Source organism: Octopus bimaculoides, chromosome 6 (assembly GCF_046866305.1).
Source record: "Octopus bimaculoides isolate indiv1 chromosome 6, ASM4686630v1, whole genome shotgun sequence".
In the NCBI taxonomy this organism is placed as follows: Eukaryota; Metazoa; Mollusca; class Cephalopoda; order Octopoda; family Octopodidae; genus Octopus; species Octopus bimaculoides.
The window spans coordinates 11,513,823-11,529,013 of NC_142933.1; the positions used below are offsets into that span (position 1 = coordinate 11,513,823).

The 15,191-nt window shown below is 37.1% G+C and overlaps 1 protein-coding gene across 2 annotated transcripts in view; it reads left to right on the forward strand.

Moving 5' to 3' along the window:
- The first annotated feature begins 1,910 nt into the window (after nucleotides 1-1,910).
- The window catches only part of LOC106871983 (translation factor GUF1, mitochondrial), a 45,202-nt gene continuing 31,921 nt past the window's right edge, over nucleotides 1,911-15,191 (forward strand). The window contains exon 1 of one of the 2 annotated variants that reach the window (XM_089353444.1): nucleotides 1,911-2,043. In XM_089353444.1, the coding sequence (XP_089209570.1) occupies nucleotides 2,018-2,043 (26 nt within the window). In that variant the 5' untranslated portion in view covers nucleotides 1,911-2,017. Of the gene's footprint in view, nucleotides 2,044-3,901; nucleotides 4,003-15,191 lie in introns of those variants that run through there. The other variant, XM_014918775.3, reaches the window with a different exon arrangement.

Consider the following 15,191-nt stretch of genomic DNA (forward strand, 5'->3'; position numbering starts at 1 on the left):
CTCTTCGGTCACTCAGCGTCTAGTCGAAGAACACAACTGTCTCAATATCCTGAGCAACGCGCAAGAGTAGATTTGTTATCCTTTCTCTCTACCTACATTCCTTTTATCTAGAACGAGAGCAATGTGTATGTTGTTGTCACAGATCACGTATGTGTGGTTGTGTGTGTTTTTACGTATCTGTTACGAAAAATAGGTAAAGAATACTGAGAGGAAAGTTTAATCTATGACTTTGTATATATCACTTTCTCTTTCTCTCTCTCTCTCTCTTTCTCCCTCCCTCTTTTACTCTTACTCCCTACATTTTTATGTTGAGCGCGTGTGTAAGAATGGAAGAAATATAAAAGTTGCTTGAAACAACAGCCAAATCTTCCTTAGATCACACAAAGTAAACGGAATTTAAAAACTCTAATCACTGCACTGGAAAGTTCACATCGAGAAAATTCCATTGATGTAAAAAAATTTACGAAAGAGTGGAAAATGTGGATTTCTATAAACTTTTAAAAAGGCTTCACACAGACACACAACTTCAGCTTTATATATTAAGATGGACAGATCTACAAATAACTTTTGTGTACACAAACAATTATAAAAAAAGTTATTTTCTGTATTGTAACGTCATAACAATCCTAATAAATGGCCATTTTGATAAGCAATTAATATTGTTCTTCTTAATTTATTTCTCTGGTGCATTTTGACATTAAACTTAGTCGTTACAACTGGTAACTCCGTCGTTAATAGTTTGTAGCAGGAATAACGACAGAGTTCCAGACACCAGCTCACTGTCTGGGAACTGAACTTGAAATCATCGTATTCAGTTGTGGAGGTGATTACTTATAAACACAAAAAAACAGGATTTTGGCAACGCACAACTGCAGAGATGCACCTTCAGCCGCCACCGACTTTGTTTCTTCAGAACTTTCTGAAAAATAGATATTTAATAATTAAATTTTCTACAAATACCTTTTCGGTGGTGTAAATTGGTATTATATCGGAATTTCACGTGCAAAAATAAATTGGATTAGGGACGGATATTTCATGCATCTTGACTTTGTTTCCTCACAAATAGGCCTATAGTACATCCAACTGTCATACCAACAAATTCAATTCTGATGGGTTTTTTTGTTTCGTTTTTTTTTTTTTTCCTTGATATCGATATCATTGGAAATTTTCATTTTATTAAAAAAATTATTCACTTAACTTCGTTTGGAGATTTAGATTGCAAGATTCTTTATGTGAATTCGTGTGTTGAAGCATATTTTGTTGTGTCTGGGAAGAGATAGTCACTCACCTATAAAATTTCCATTCATTTACTTATTTATTTTTCCTAAAATTTTCACTGGCGTCTTGCAATCTTTTCAGTAGTCGTTGACTCTGTCCGTGATCCGAGCTGCGTTCTTTTTGTTTGTTTGTGCGCATGTGTGGAGGGTCGGTGTGTTCGCGCACACACATGTATGTATGTATGTATGTATGTATGCTTGTAAGTGTGTTTATGCGTGTGTGTGTGTGTGTGTGCACGTATGTATATATGTATGTGTGTACATTTGTATGTATGTATTCTGCATATTCATGTGTTTGTGTGTGTGTGTTTGCTTGTGTATGTGTATATGTGTGTGTCCTTGTGTGAAGTGATGTGTGTATGTATATGGTCACGTGATTCATTTGCGTTTGTATGTGTGCTTGTCTGTTCATATAACTTATATACCTAACCGTCTGTATGTCTTCCTGTTTACATTCATATCCATTAACTTACATACATATGTATATAAATATACGTATGCGTATACATATACACATATATACACATACACACATGCATCTACGTAACAGCCCACTAACTATTCTACCTGTATATGCATATAAAGTGTGGGAATGGGGGTATTATTACCTACTACCTATATTTCCTATTTAGTATTGAGGATGTTTTATTTATGAAGATGCACTCTTGTATTTGTCTGAGTGTTGAGTCCTTCGGGCGCTTGGATAAAGTGCAGATGTCAAGTTGACCCAGATTGCCTCCATGTTGGTCCTTAGCATGTTGGTAGAGTAAGGAGGACTGTTTTCTTTTTTATCATATTGTCTCAAATGTTCATTTAGTCTTTCCACAATTCTCCTAGATGTCTCAACAATGTATGTCATTTTCTTGTCTTTACAAGCACCTTCTATGCACCTTATGTTGTAGACTACGTTTCTAGTTCTACAGTTAATGCCAGGGTTAATCCTACATACCATGCAGTTATCATTGGTGCATTTGGTATTTTAAAAGGGATACGTCCTACATAGTTGTGATCTGATGGAGTTCCTTGGCTTTTCAACGATCTTAATGTTGAGTTTGGTCTCCTTCGGAGCTTTCTTAAATCTACGGGCTAGTTCTCCATGGGCTGTGGCCTCTACAGACATCATTCCTAGATATTTGTCGGTTTTGTCACAAGCTCTTTGTATTTTATTCCAACCTTTCTCAGTGGATTTGGTTGATGGAAACTGAAAGAAGCCCTTCATATTAATGTATGTGTGAGAGTGTATGAGAGAGAGAGAAAGAGAGAGTGTGTGTGTGTCTAACACTATGTGACAACCACTGTTGGTTTATTTACGTCTCAGTGACTTACCGGTTCAGTAAAAAGATACAGACGCAGGAGTGGCTGTGTGGTAAGTAGTTTGCTTACCAACCACATGGTTCCGGGTTCAGTCCCACTGCGTGGCACCTTGAGCAAGTGTCTTCTACTATAGGCTCAGGCCGACCAAAGCTTTGTGAGTGGATTTGGTAGACGAAAACTGAAAGAAGCCCGTCGTATGTATGTATATATATATGCGTGTTTGTGTGTCTGTGTTTGTCCCCCCCCCCAACATCGCTTGACAACCGATGGCGGTGTGTTTACGTCCCCGTAACTTAGCGATTCGGCAAAAGGGCCGATAGAATAAGTACTATTAGGCATACAAAGAATAAGTCCTGGGGTCGATTTGCTCGACTAAAGGCAGTGCTCCAGCATGGCCGCAGTCAAATGACTGAAACAAGTAAAAGAGTATAGAATAACTCCCAGACTTAAAAAAAAATACTGGGGTCGATTTGTACGACTAAACCTTTTAAAGCAGTGCCCCAGCATGGACGCAATCCGATGACTGAAACAAGTAAAAGTGTTAAGATAAAAACAAAAGAAACAAAACTCCAGGTGTGTAGAATATCCACCCCCTAACTGACACCCCGCCGCTTTTTTTTTTTTCCTTTTGTCATACCTATTCCGACATAACTGTAATTTACACCATCTGAAAAATATTTATGGAAGTTTTCATTTTAAAATATCCATTTTTCAGAATATTATTAGAAAACAAAATCAGAGTAGATAACCGCGCCGGACAAAATGTTTAGCGGCATTTCATCCGACTTTACATTCTGAGTTCAAATTTCGCCGGGGTCACCTTTGCCTTTCATCCTTTCGGGGTCGATGTAATCAACCTACCTCTCCTCTGAAATTGTTGACCTTGGTTTTATTGTTTAACTTTCGGTCAGCAAAGCAAATCTATAACAAAAAAAGAATTCCAGGCATTTTGTTTCTCGGGTTATATTACAGATTATGCTGTTTGTTGTTTTAAGATGCTTAAACGTGATATGAAGAATATTTGGCTGCTCTTTCTAGCAAGTAATGCTACTTTATAATGGCTCTCCTTCTGCCGGGACAGGAGAGAAATGCAGAAGCGAATCAATCGAAAAGAAAGATAATCTCAAAAGAACGTACATAAGAAAGAGAACAGATATCATAGAACTAAACTGGAGGAAATATCTATCAACTAGCTTTGTAGTATAATATAATACTATTTCGTAAAATAACATCCTTCCATTTTTCTGTATTCTTCCTTTACGAAACTGACATGGACTTTTACAACTAGGAAACACTTCCCGTGTGTCACCGCTTAAAGCTCCGGTTGATCAAAATACAAAATGAATTTATGTAAACATGTTACGAAAACTCAGAAATTAAATTTTAAGAAATTGCTCAGTTTATTGAACCGGTAAGTTTACATTTTGTAATAAATTTCCGATCACCTCGTTTATAATTGTTTAGCTCCGTGTCAACCTTGACCGGGCTAACCTTGGTTCAAAGTTCTTCGAGTAAGACGAGAAGGTACAACGTGATGGACATGTGGTTATTTTTTCTAGCAGCTCATGTAACCAGGTAGAGGATCGGTCGATGACTTTTTGACTGTATAAACTGAATACACACTCTTACAAGTAGATTGGGGTTGATTATACATGCGACACTCTGGACTGGTCGTTTTTGATTGAATTTGGATATTTTTTTTTTTTATCTTTTACTTGTTTCAATCATTAGACTGCGGCCATGCTGGAGCACCGCCTTGAAGAACTTTTAGTCGAATGAATCGAACCCAGTGCATATTTTTTTAAAGCCTGATACTTATTTCATCGGTCCCTTTTTGCCGAACCGCTACGTTACGGGCACATGAACACACCAAGACCGGTTGTCAAGTGGTGCGAGAGGAGGGGGTGGGGACAAGCACAGGCACAAAGATACACACAGATGTACATACAGGTATACGTACAAACGACCTGCTTCTTTCAGTTTCCGTCTACCAAATCCACTCAAGGCTTTCGTCTGCTCGAGGCTCTGATAGGGCTGAGCCTGGAACCAAATGGTAGTGATGCAAGCTTTTTTACCACACTGCCACACCTGCGCCCATATATATATATATATATATATATATATATATATATATAATCAAATTAAAACATAGGGTCAAAATCAGATATTAATATCGATTTCTCTCTGATTCTTTATATATATATATATATATATATATATATGTGTGTGTGTGTGTGTGTATATATATCATCATCATCGTTTAACGTCCTCTTTCCATGCTAGCATGGGTTGGACGATTTGACTGAGGACTGGTGAAACCGGATGGCAACACCAGGCTCCAATCTAATTTAGCAGAGTTTCTACAGCTGGATGCCCTTCCTAATGCCAACCACTCAGAGAGTGTAGTGGGTGCTTTTACGTGTCACCCGCACGAAAACGGCCACGCTCGAAATGGTGTCTTTTATGTGCCACCCGCACAAGAGCCAGTCCAAGGGCACTGGCAACGATCTCACTTGGCTTGCCGGGTCTTCTCACACACAGCACATTTCCAAAGGTCTCGGTCAGTAGTCATCGCCTCGGTGAGGCCCAATGTTCGAAGGTCTTGCCTCACCACCTCAGCCCAGGTCTTCCTGGGCCTACCTCTTCCACGGGTTCCCTCAACTGTTAGGGAGTGGCACTTTTTCACGCAGCTATCCTCATTCATTCTCACCACATGTCCAAACCAGCGCAATTGTCTCTCTTGCACACCACAACTGATGCTTCTTATGTTCAGCTTTTCTCTCAAGATACTTACACTCTGACGGATATGCACATTGACATTACACATCCAGCGGAGCATACTGGCTTCATTCCTTGCGAGCTTACGCATGTCCTCAGCAGTCACAGCCCATGTTTCACTGCCATCTAGCATGGCTGTTCGTACACATGCGTCATACAGTCTGCCTTTTACCCTGAGTGAGAGTCCCTTTGTCGCCAGCAGAAGAGGTAAGAGCTCTCTAAACTTTGCCCAGGCTATTCTTATTCTAGCAGCTACACTTTCAGCGCACCCACTCACACTACTAACTTGGTCACCCAGATAGCGGAAGCTATCGACTACCTCTAGTTTTTCTCCCTGGAATGAGATAGAAGTTGTTTCCTGTTTGTTTACAGTGTTTATTGCACCTGAACATCTGCCACATACAAAAACTAACTTCGTAGTTAATCTGCCTTTGATATTGCTGCACCTCTTATGTGTCCATAGCTTGCACCGGGTACATCTTATAGAGTTACTACCTACTCCTTTTCTACATACTGAGCAGGGCCATCTACCTGAAGGGGTTTGTGTTTTATCTACCTTCCTACTTATTAGGATTTTGATGTATATATATATATATATATATATATATATATATATACAGAGAGAGAGAGAGAGAGATCCAATGATAGGGGTGTAGGAAGAAAGAGAGCTTCAAGAAATCCGTATATATATGTGTGTGTGAGTGGTTGCGTGGTAAGAAGCTTGCTAATCAACCACATGGTTCTGGGTTCAGTCCTACAGCATGACACCTTGGGCAAATTTCTTCTACTGTAACCCTGAGAGTGGCTTTGCTAGACAGAAACTGAAGGAAGCTTGTTATATATATATATATATATATATATATATATATATATATATATATATATATATATATATATATTTGTGCGTGTGTGTCTGTCTGTCTGTCTCCCCACCATCTGGCGTTAGTTTGTTTACATCCTCATAACTTAACTGTTTGGCCAGAGAATAAGCACCAATCTTTAAAAATTAACACTGGGGGGTCAATTTATTCAACTAGAATTTCTTCAAGGTGGTGGCCCAGGATGGCTGCAATCTAATGACTGTAACAGATAAAAGATAAAAGACATATGTGTGCGTGTGTTTCTAAATATATGTGTGTGTAATATATATATATATATATATATATATATTTGTTTGTATGTGTGTGTATATATATCATCATCATCGTTTAATGTGCGTGGAGCCTGGTGTGAGCCTGCTGGCATGGGTTGGACGGTTTGACTGGGGACTGGCAAGCCAGGAGGCCACACCAGGCACCAATCTGATCTGGCAGTGTTTCTACAGCTGGATGCCCTTCCTAACGCCAACCACTCCGAGAGTGTAGAGGGTGCTTTTACCTGCCACTGGCACGAGGGCCAGTCAGGCGGTACTGGCAACGGCCACGCTCAAAATGGTGTTTTTTATGTGCCACCTGCACAAAAGCCAGTCCAGCAACATTGGCAACGACCTCACTTGAATGGTTTTCTAACATGCCACCGGCACAAGTGCCAGCAAGGTAACGCTGGTCGTATTAGAATTATTGTATCTGATGGGGTTTTAGTTTTGTCTTGCAAGTTACTTGGTGATCTTGCTGGTGTCTTGAAAAATGCACTCTGGACACGGTTGGCGTTAGGAAGTGCATCTAGTCATAGAAACCATGCCAAAAACGACAGAAGAACTTTGCATAGCCCTGTGGCTTGCCAGCTCCAATCAAACAATCCAACCCATGCCAGCATGGAAAAAATGATGATGATGACAGGTTTGAATATAAGATCTTCTTCAATTTCAGGCAAGGAATATTAAAACAAAAAAAAGAAATGTTTGCAGTTGACATTTAGAGTTATTTGAAATTCAAACATACAAGTACTGTCAAAAATTATAGATTGATAGTGGTGTCACAGTGTCACATTCATAATATATTATACGATGTTGTCATCATCAAAATTTTAATGACATACTGTTTGTATGTTTGTTTAATTCTAATTTTTCTTATAGCAATTTTTCCTTTATTAATTCTTGTCCTTCCAAGATGGACAGACAGCAGGTGAAAAAGATGCTAGAGACAAAGAAAGGCAGACAGACAAAGAGTCAGTTATACACACCATGTTTCTTATACTTAGATATTTATTGATTTTCCTTTCTGTAAAAGATAAAATTTTCAATATAACTATTTTTTTTTTTTTAATTTGAGAAATTATTGTTCATCTCTTGGCAATACAAATTTTATTTATAACCTTTTTAAAGTTCTAATTAAAAAATTAACTTTCTTTTCTTGGACAGCAGACTTTTTTATTTGTAATATATTTTTCTAATAGAAAAATTAATTTTCATTTCTGTAAGCATACATTTTTGTAACTGTAATCTCATTTACCTGGGGTTTTTTTTTTCACTTCTGTAAAATACAAAATGTTTCATTATAAACTTTTTTTTATTTTTAATATAAAATAATGATAATTTGTATTTCTGAAAAATACAAATTTCATTATAGAGTTATTTTTTATTTTAACTTTCAATTAGAAAAAAAAAATAAAACAGAAACAATTTCACTTTTTATAAAAAATAAAATTTTCGTTCTCTTTTTAATCTATTAATTTTTTTCCTCAGCCATAGGCATGACTATGTAGTAAGTAGCTTGCTTCCCAACTACATAGTTCCAGGTTCAGTCCCACTGTGTGGCACCTTCGGTAAGTGTCTTCTACTACAGCCTCGGCCACATGAGTGGATTTGGTAGACAGAAACTGGAAGAAGCCTGTCAGATGTGTGTGTGTGTGTGTGTGTGCATGTCTTTGTGTCTGTGAATGTCCCCCAACACTGCTTGTCAACCAGTGTCGGTATATTTACATCCCTGTAACTTAGTGGTTTGGCAAGATCAACAGAATGAGTACCAGGCTTAAAAAGAAACAAAAAGTCCTGGGTTCAATTCTTTCGATTAAAAATTTTTTGAGGCGGTGCCCCAGCATGGCCACAGTCAAATGACTCACACAAGTAAAAGATAAGGATGATTCAGCCTGTCATTTGCATGTTTCCCTTCTCTTCTACTCACCTCATATCTTGAGGTCCACCCACCTACGCATATTGTTCCCTGCCCCACCCCTTCTCTTCTACTCACCTCAAAAATATGTTTTGCTGTACTTTTGTAAGAAATACTCAATATTTGTCTGAAGAAAGGTGGCAGACTGGCAGAATCGTTAACAAGCTGGACAAAATGCTTAGCGGAATTTCATATGTTCTTAAATTCTGAGTTCAAATTCCACTGAGGTCGACTTTGCCTTTCATCCTTTCAGGGTCGATAAAATAAAGGACCATTTGAGTAATGTTGTCGATGCAATCAACTTACCTCTGCCCCAAAATTGCATCTATTTAGCATCAAAGGATGCTAAATATGAAAAGCAACTATTCATATTTAGATGCTTTTATTAAATTCATCCAATTGTTAACACATGAAGTACGACGGGCCACAATTGTGGCTGTCAGGCACAGGTCGACAGGCCATGATCATGGCCCAGATAGATGCATTTACTTTATGGGCGTTTGTTGGGGTCTAATGTTACTCAAATGCTCCAATACCCCCCAGAATGCAAGAGGACTAATAGTTCATCTAATGACTTTTCAGATGATGTAAAACTTACCACCATTATGTACTAAGAAGATGTTTGTTTTTTATGTGTGCATGGTAGTCTCATTTTCAGAAAATGTACTTGGCAGTCTATACTATCTAAGTGCAAATCCCAGTGCTTTATGGATTAAGCATAAATAAATCTTGGAATTAAATGGTTTTAATTTACTGCCAGGTGACTTTTAGCCAACCCTGTATATATATGTATATATATACATATATATATATATATATATATATATATATATATATATATATATATATATATAAAAGATAAAACTTACTTGGAAGAGGATGCGTGGCATTCAATCATATAGTAATATAAATATAATATATATACATATACATATATATGCATATATACATACATATATGTACATACTCACATCTGTACGTATATATATATTATTTAAAAGAATTCCAACTCTGTCTGTTTTTTATGTTTTATTTATATTCTTATAAAATTAATGTGGGATATAGAATATGAAATATATAATATAAATAGTAAAATGAAATGAAGTATCGAATGTCTTATTGAATATATGAAATATTGAGTATTAAATATATATAAGGACTAGTATACTTTCTTGCTTTATAGCAGTCATCAAGGTCCGTCTGACAATATATATATATGCATGTGTGGGCACAGGACATCACGAAACATGTACAAAAAATAAAAATGTACAACCGGTATTTTTCAGTTTTCCTCAACCAAATCCACTCACAAGCCTTTAGTTTGCCTAGTTCTATAGAAAAATAACATATTACCCAAAGTGTCTCACAGTGTGATTGAAGCTGAGACCACATTGTTGAGAAGCAAGGTTCTTAACCAATCACCCATGTACATGTGTGATTAGTTAAAGAGATGTCAACTTGTAAGGGAATAGTGACCAATCATTTTCCTTTCTATAGAATTCCATTTCTCTCTCCTTCAGTTAATGCACTTCTCTTTTGCTGCTCTGAATATCACAAACCCTACAGTACTATTTCATTTGTCTTTTATTCATTCAATGAGTGTGTTTTCCTTCCTGTGTTTACAGTACTTCAACCTGACAGCACAACTGTCTCAGGTGTAAACACCATGTTTTTGACAATGAAGATTGCTCTCAATCAATGGTGTATTGAATTTGCCATGATTTTTATAATGTCTCTTCCTCCTTGGCCTTCTTTCATAGAAATGTGACAAATTCTAAAATACAGTTGACTTAGGCACCGGTGAGGCTATGTGGTAAGGTGCTTGCTTCCCAACCACATGGTTCTGGGTTCAATACCACTGCATGGCACCTTGAGCAAGTGTCTTCTACTATAGCTTCTGGCTGACCAAGGGCCTGTGAGTGGATTTGGTAGACAGAAACTGAAAGAAACCCATCATGTATATACACATATATATATATATATATATATATATATATATATAATACAAATAATATATGAGTATATGCATATATACGTACATGTATGTACATACCTACATCTACATGTATATATAGATGCATATCTGGGTACAGGACGTTGCAAAAAAACGTGGACACAATGATAAACAGAGTACAGAAAACACAGAGGCCACATAGAGAACATTTCCTTCATCAGCTGCCACCATTCTAAAGCAAGTGTCTTCTACTATAGCATCGGGCTGACCAAAGCCTTGTGAGTGGATTTGGTAGATGGAAACTGAAAAGAAGTCCATTGTATGTATATAGGATTCCAATTGATCCAATGAATGGAACACCCTGCTTGTGAAATTAATTTGCAAGTGGCTGAACACTCCACAGGCGTGTATCCTTAACATAGTTCTCAGGGAGACTCTGCGTGACACAGAGTGTGACGAGTTTGGCCCTTTTGAAATACAAGTAGGACTCATTTTTGCTTGTTGAGTAGACTGATGATCATGAAGATGATGATGATAATGGTGATGATGGTAAAAATGATGATGATGATGATGATGATACACACATGCACATACATGCATCATCATAACCATCATCATCATTTAATGTCCATCTTGATACTTTGTTCTACCCTTTTCAAATGCCACCCTGCTTGGGCCAATCTCTGATTCTTAGATACAAAACCACCTCTATTAAGGAATTCATATTTAATTTAAAACCAGCCAACATAATTTTGTGTCAAAACCTTTTCTTAAGTTATGTTTCTGAGTTGCAACCTAAATATACCAATTATTTAAAAACTTTAAAATGATCTTAATTAAAACTGTCCATCACAATTTCATATCAATTTGTGTTCCAAACACCAGCTTTATAATGTCAGAGTTATTTTATTAAATCCTTCATTGTTTCCACTATTAATCGAAACAAAAGCAGTGGAATTTCAATTGAAATACAATAACAAAAGGATTCGATTCGGGAATAAATGCCTTCAGATTCTTCACTAATTTGAAAATTAATTATAATTACTTTAGGTATTCTTTTATTCTTTTACCTGTTTCAGTCATTTGACTGCAGCCATGCTGGAGCACCACCTTTAATCGAACAGATCGATTCCCAGGACTTATTCTTTGTATCAGTCTCGTTTGCCGAACCGCTATGTTACGAGGACATAAACATATCAACATCGGTTGTCAAGCGATGTTGTGGGGACAAACACAAACACACAAACATATATATATATATATATATATATATATATATATATATATATATATATATATACACACGATGAGCTTCTTTCCATTTCCGTCTACCAAATCCACTTAAAAGGCTTTGGTCGGCCCGAGTCTATAGTAGAAGACGCTTGCCCAAAGTGCCACATAGTGGAACTGAACCTGGAACCATGTGGTTGGTAAGCAAGCTACTTACGACACCTGTGCCTATATATATATATATATATATATATATATATATATATATATATATATATATATATATATATATATATATATATATGTATGTATGTATATACACACACACACACACACACAATGGACTTCTTTCAATTTCTGTCTACCAAACCCACTCACGAGGCTTTGGTAGGCCTGAAGATATTGTAGAAGACACTTGCCCAAGGTGTCACACAGTGGGACTATAAGTTTGAATTGTTTCCAAAGGAATTTTTGACCATTCTTCAGCTAAAACACTCTCCACTTCTTGTAGTGATGATGGTGGAGGATATCGACTCTTTACTTGTTTTTCTAAAATGCACCATAAATCATCATCATCCTCGTTTAACGGCCGCTTTCCATGCTAGCATGGGTTGGACGATTTGACTGAGGACTGGTGAAACCAGATGGCTACACCAGGCTCCAATCTGATTTGGCAGAGTTTCTACAGCTGGATGCCCTTCCTAACGCCAACCACTCAGAGAGTGTAGTGGGTGCTTTTACGTGCCACTGGCATGAAGGCCAGTCAGGAGGTACTGGCAATGGCCACGCTTGAAATGGTGTATTTTACGTGCCACCTGCACAAAAGCCAGTCCAGTGGCACTGGCAATGACATCGCTTGAATGTCTTTTCACATGCCACTGGCACAAGTGCCAGGAAGGCGACGTTGGTAACGGTCATGCTCAAATGGTGCTATTTACGTTCCACCGGCACGAAAGCCAGACAGCTGGTGCTCTGGCAACGATCACACTTGGACGGTGCTCTTAGTGATTTACTGGTACTGGTGCCATCACGATTTCACTTTCGCTTGCCCCAACAGGTCTTCGCAAGCCGAGTTTAGTGTTCAATGAAGACGTTGGCATGGGTGCCAGTTCGATAATATTGAGATCTGGGGACTGTGGTGGCCAGATAAGATGTTCAACTTCACTATAATGTTCCACCTGCCATTCAGTAACAACTTGTTTTCATAAGTTCTGATTTAAAATCTTCCACCAAACCTTAGTCACAATTTATGTTCCTAACACTAGCTTAAATGATAACCAAGTTATTTTACTAAATTTTTTGTTATATTTAAAATTAAATGAAAGAAACACAGAGCATCTCAAAAGAAATAACAAAAGAGTTAAGATTTTAATAATGGGATTGTTCATTTTGAGAATGACATTGTAGGGTAGGCACAAGAGGCCAGATCTAGCTGGTTAGAACATAAAACAGGTAGGATATTTTGGCCAGGTATGATTACTTCAAACACTAAAGGGTTAAGCAATAAATTCTAATTTCCATTTTTTTTCTCTTTCTTTCTCTCCTGGGTGGGGCTTAGATTTATAGAGAATTAAACATGAAAGCTGTGACATCCATTCTTTTCCCAAGACATTATTGATACAAGCAAAATTGTTTCAATCTGAAATCTAGCATTCACTCTCGTAGACTTAATTCAGCGAGAAAGAACTAGCCAATGAAATGCAATGCCAGATACCAATTTTCTTTAATAATACCTATAACTAACCAAAAATGACAGCTTGATTTTTCTTTTTCTTTTTTTTTCTTTTATTATTATTATTATTATTATTATTATTATTATTATTATTATTATTATTATTATTATCATTATTATCATTATTATCATTATTATTATTATTATTATTATTATTATCATTATTATTATTATCATTATTATTATTATTATTATTATTGTTATTGTTAGTAGTAGTAGTAGTAGTAGTAGTAGTAGTAGTAGTAGTAGTAGTAGTAGTAGTATCTCTTCTTCTCAATCAAGTTGAAAATTAAGCTGCATGTGATTAATCTCTCTTCAGAATTTAAACAATAAACTAGCTGTGTTCAATCATCATTATGGTATTCCTTTCCTTCCCTCGTTTGTTTTTTGGGGTTTTTTTTGTAATTTATTGTTGATGTCTTTGTTTGTTTTTTGTTACCATTATTTTTATTTATCATTATCTTTGTTTGTGCTTTTTCTTATCATTACTGTTATCGTCATCATCATCATCATTATCATTGTCGTTGTTGTTGTTGTTGTTGTTATTATTGAGCTTCCATCTAACAAAACAAGTGGACTACATTTACAAAAAAAAAAAGAAATAAGAAAAGAAAAAAAAAAAAACCACCAAGAAAGAAATACAGAAACAGTTGATAATCCTTATTGAAAAATCTCTTGTGGCAGATTTGTTTGTAACACCGAGCAGCAACATTGCTCTCATTCTGGGCCAGACCAACAACTTTTCTTTTTTTGTTTATTTTGGTTTTTATTTTGCCTGTTAAAGCTACAACAGAAGGGTCTGTGGAAGCGAAACAAAACTGTTATTGATTCTTCCTCTCAGCTAAATAACTTCAGTCTACACTGGTAGAACGTTTGAGTGTGTATACATACATGTGTATAGATATGTACATAAGCATATATATATATATATATATATGTTGGCACTCCATCGCTTACGACGTCGAGGGTTCCAGTTCATCCGATCAACGGAACAGCCTCAGTGAAATCGTCCAACCCATGCTAGCATGGAAAGCGGACGTTAAACGATGATGATGATGATGATGATGTGTGTGTGGAGGCGCAATGGCCCAGTAGTTAGGGCAGCGGACTCGCGGTCATAGGATCGCAGTTTCGATTCCCAGACCTGGCGTTGTGAGTGTTTATTGAGCGAAAACACCCAAAGCTCCACGAGGCTCCGGCAGGGGATGGTGGCGAACCCTGCTGTACTCTTTCACCACAACTTTCTCTCACTCTTACTTCCTGTTTCTGTTGTGCCTGTATTTCAAAGGGCCAGCCTTGTCACACTGTCACGCTGAATATCCCCGAGAACTACGTTAAGGGTACACGTGTCTGTGGAGTGCTCAGCCACTTGCACGTTAATTTCAGGAGCAGGCTGTTCTGTTGATCGGATGAACTGGAACCCTCGACGTCATAAGCGATGGAGTGCCAACATATATATATATATATATATATATATATACATATCTTCTTCTTTGCTCCCTTTTAAAGCCTATCCAGGATCATGGGCCCGGTTTCCCGGTTTCTATGGTGTATGTGTTCCCCCAGCTGGACGGGACGCCAGTCCATCGCAGCATTACTCAAGAAACAGGAAGAAAGAGTGAGAGAAAGTTGGGGGCGAAAGAGTACAATGGGGGTTGCCACCCTGCCTGCCGGAGCTTAGTGGAGCTTTAGGTGTTTTCAGGGAATCGAAATCACGATCCTCCGACCGCAAGTTGTTTGCCCTAACCAATGGGCCATTGCACCTCCACATATATGCATATACGTATATATATATATATATATATATATATATATATATATATATATATATATATATATATATATATATATATATA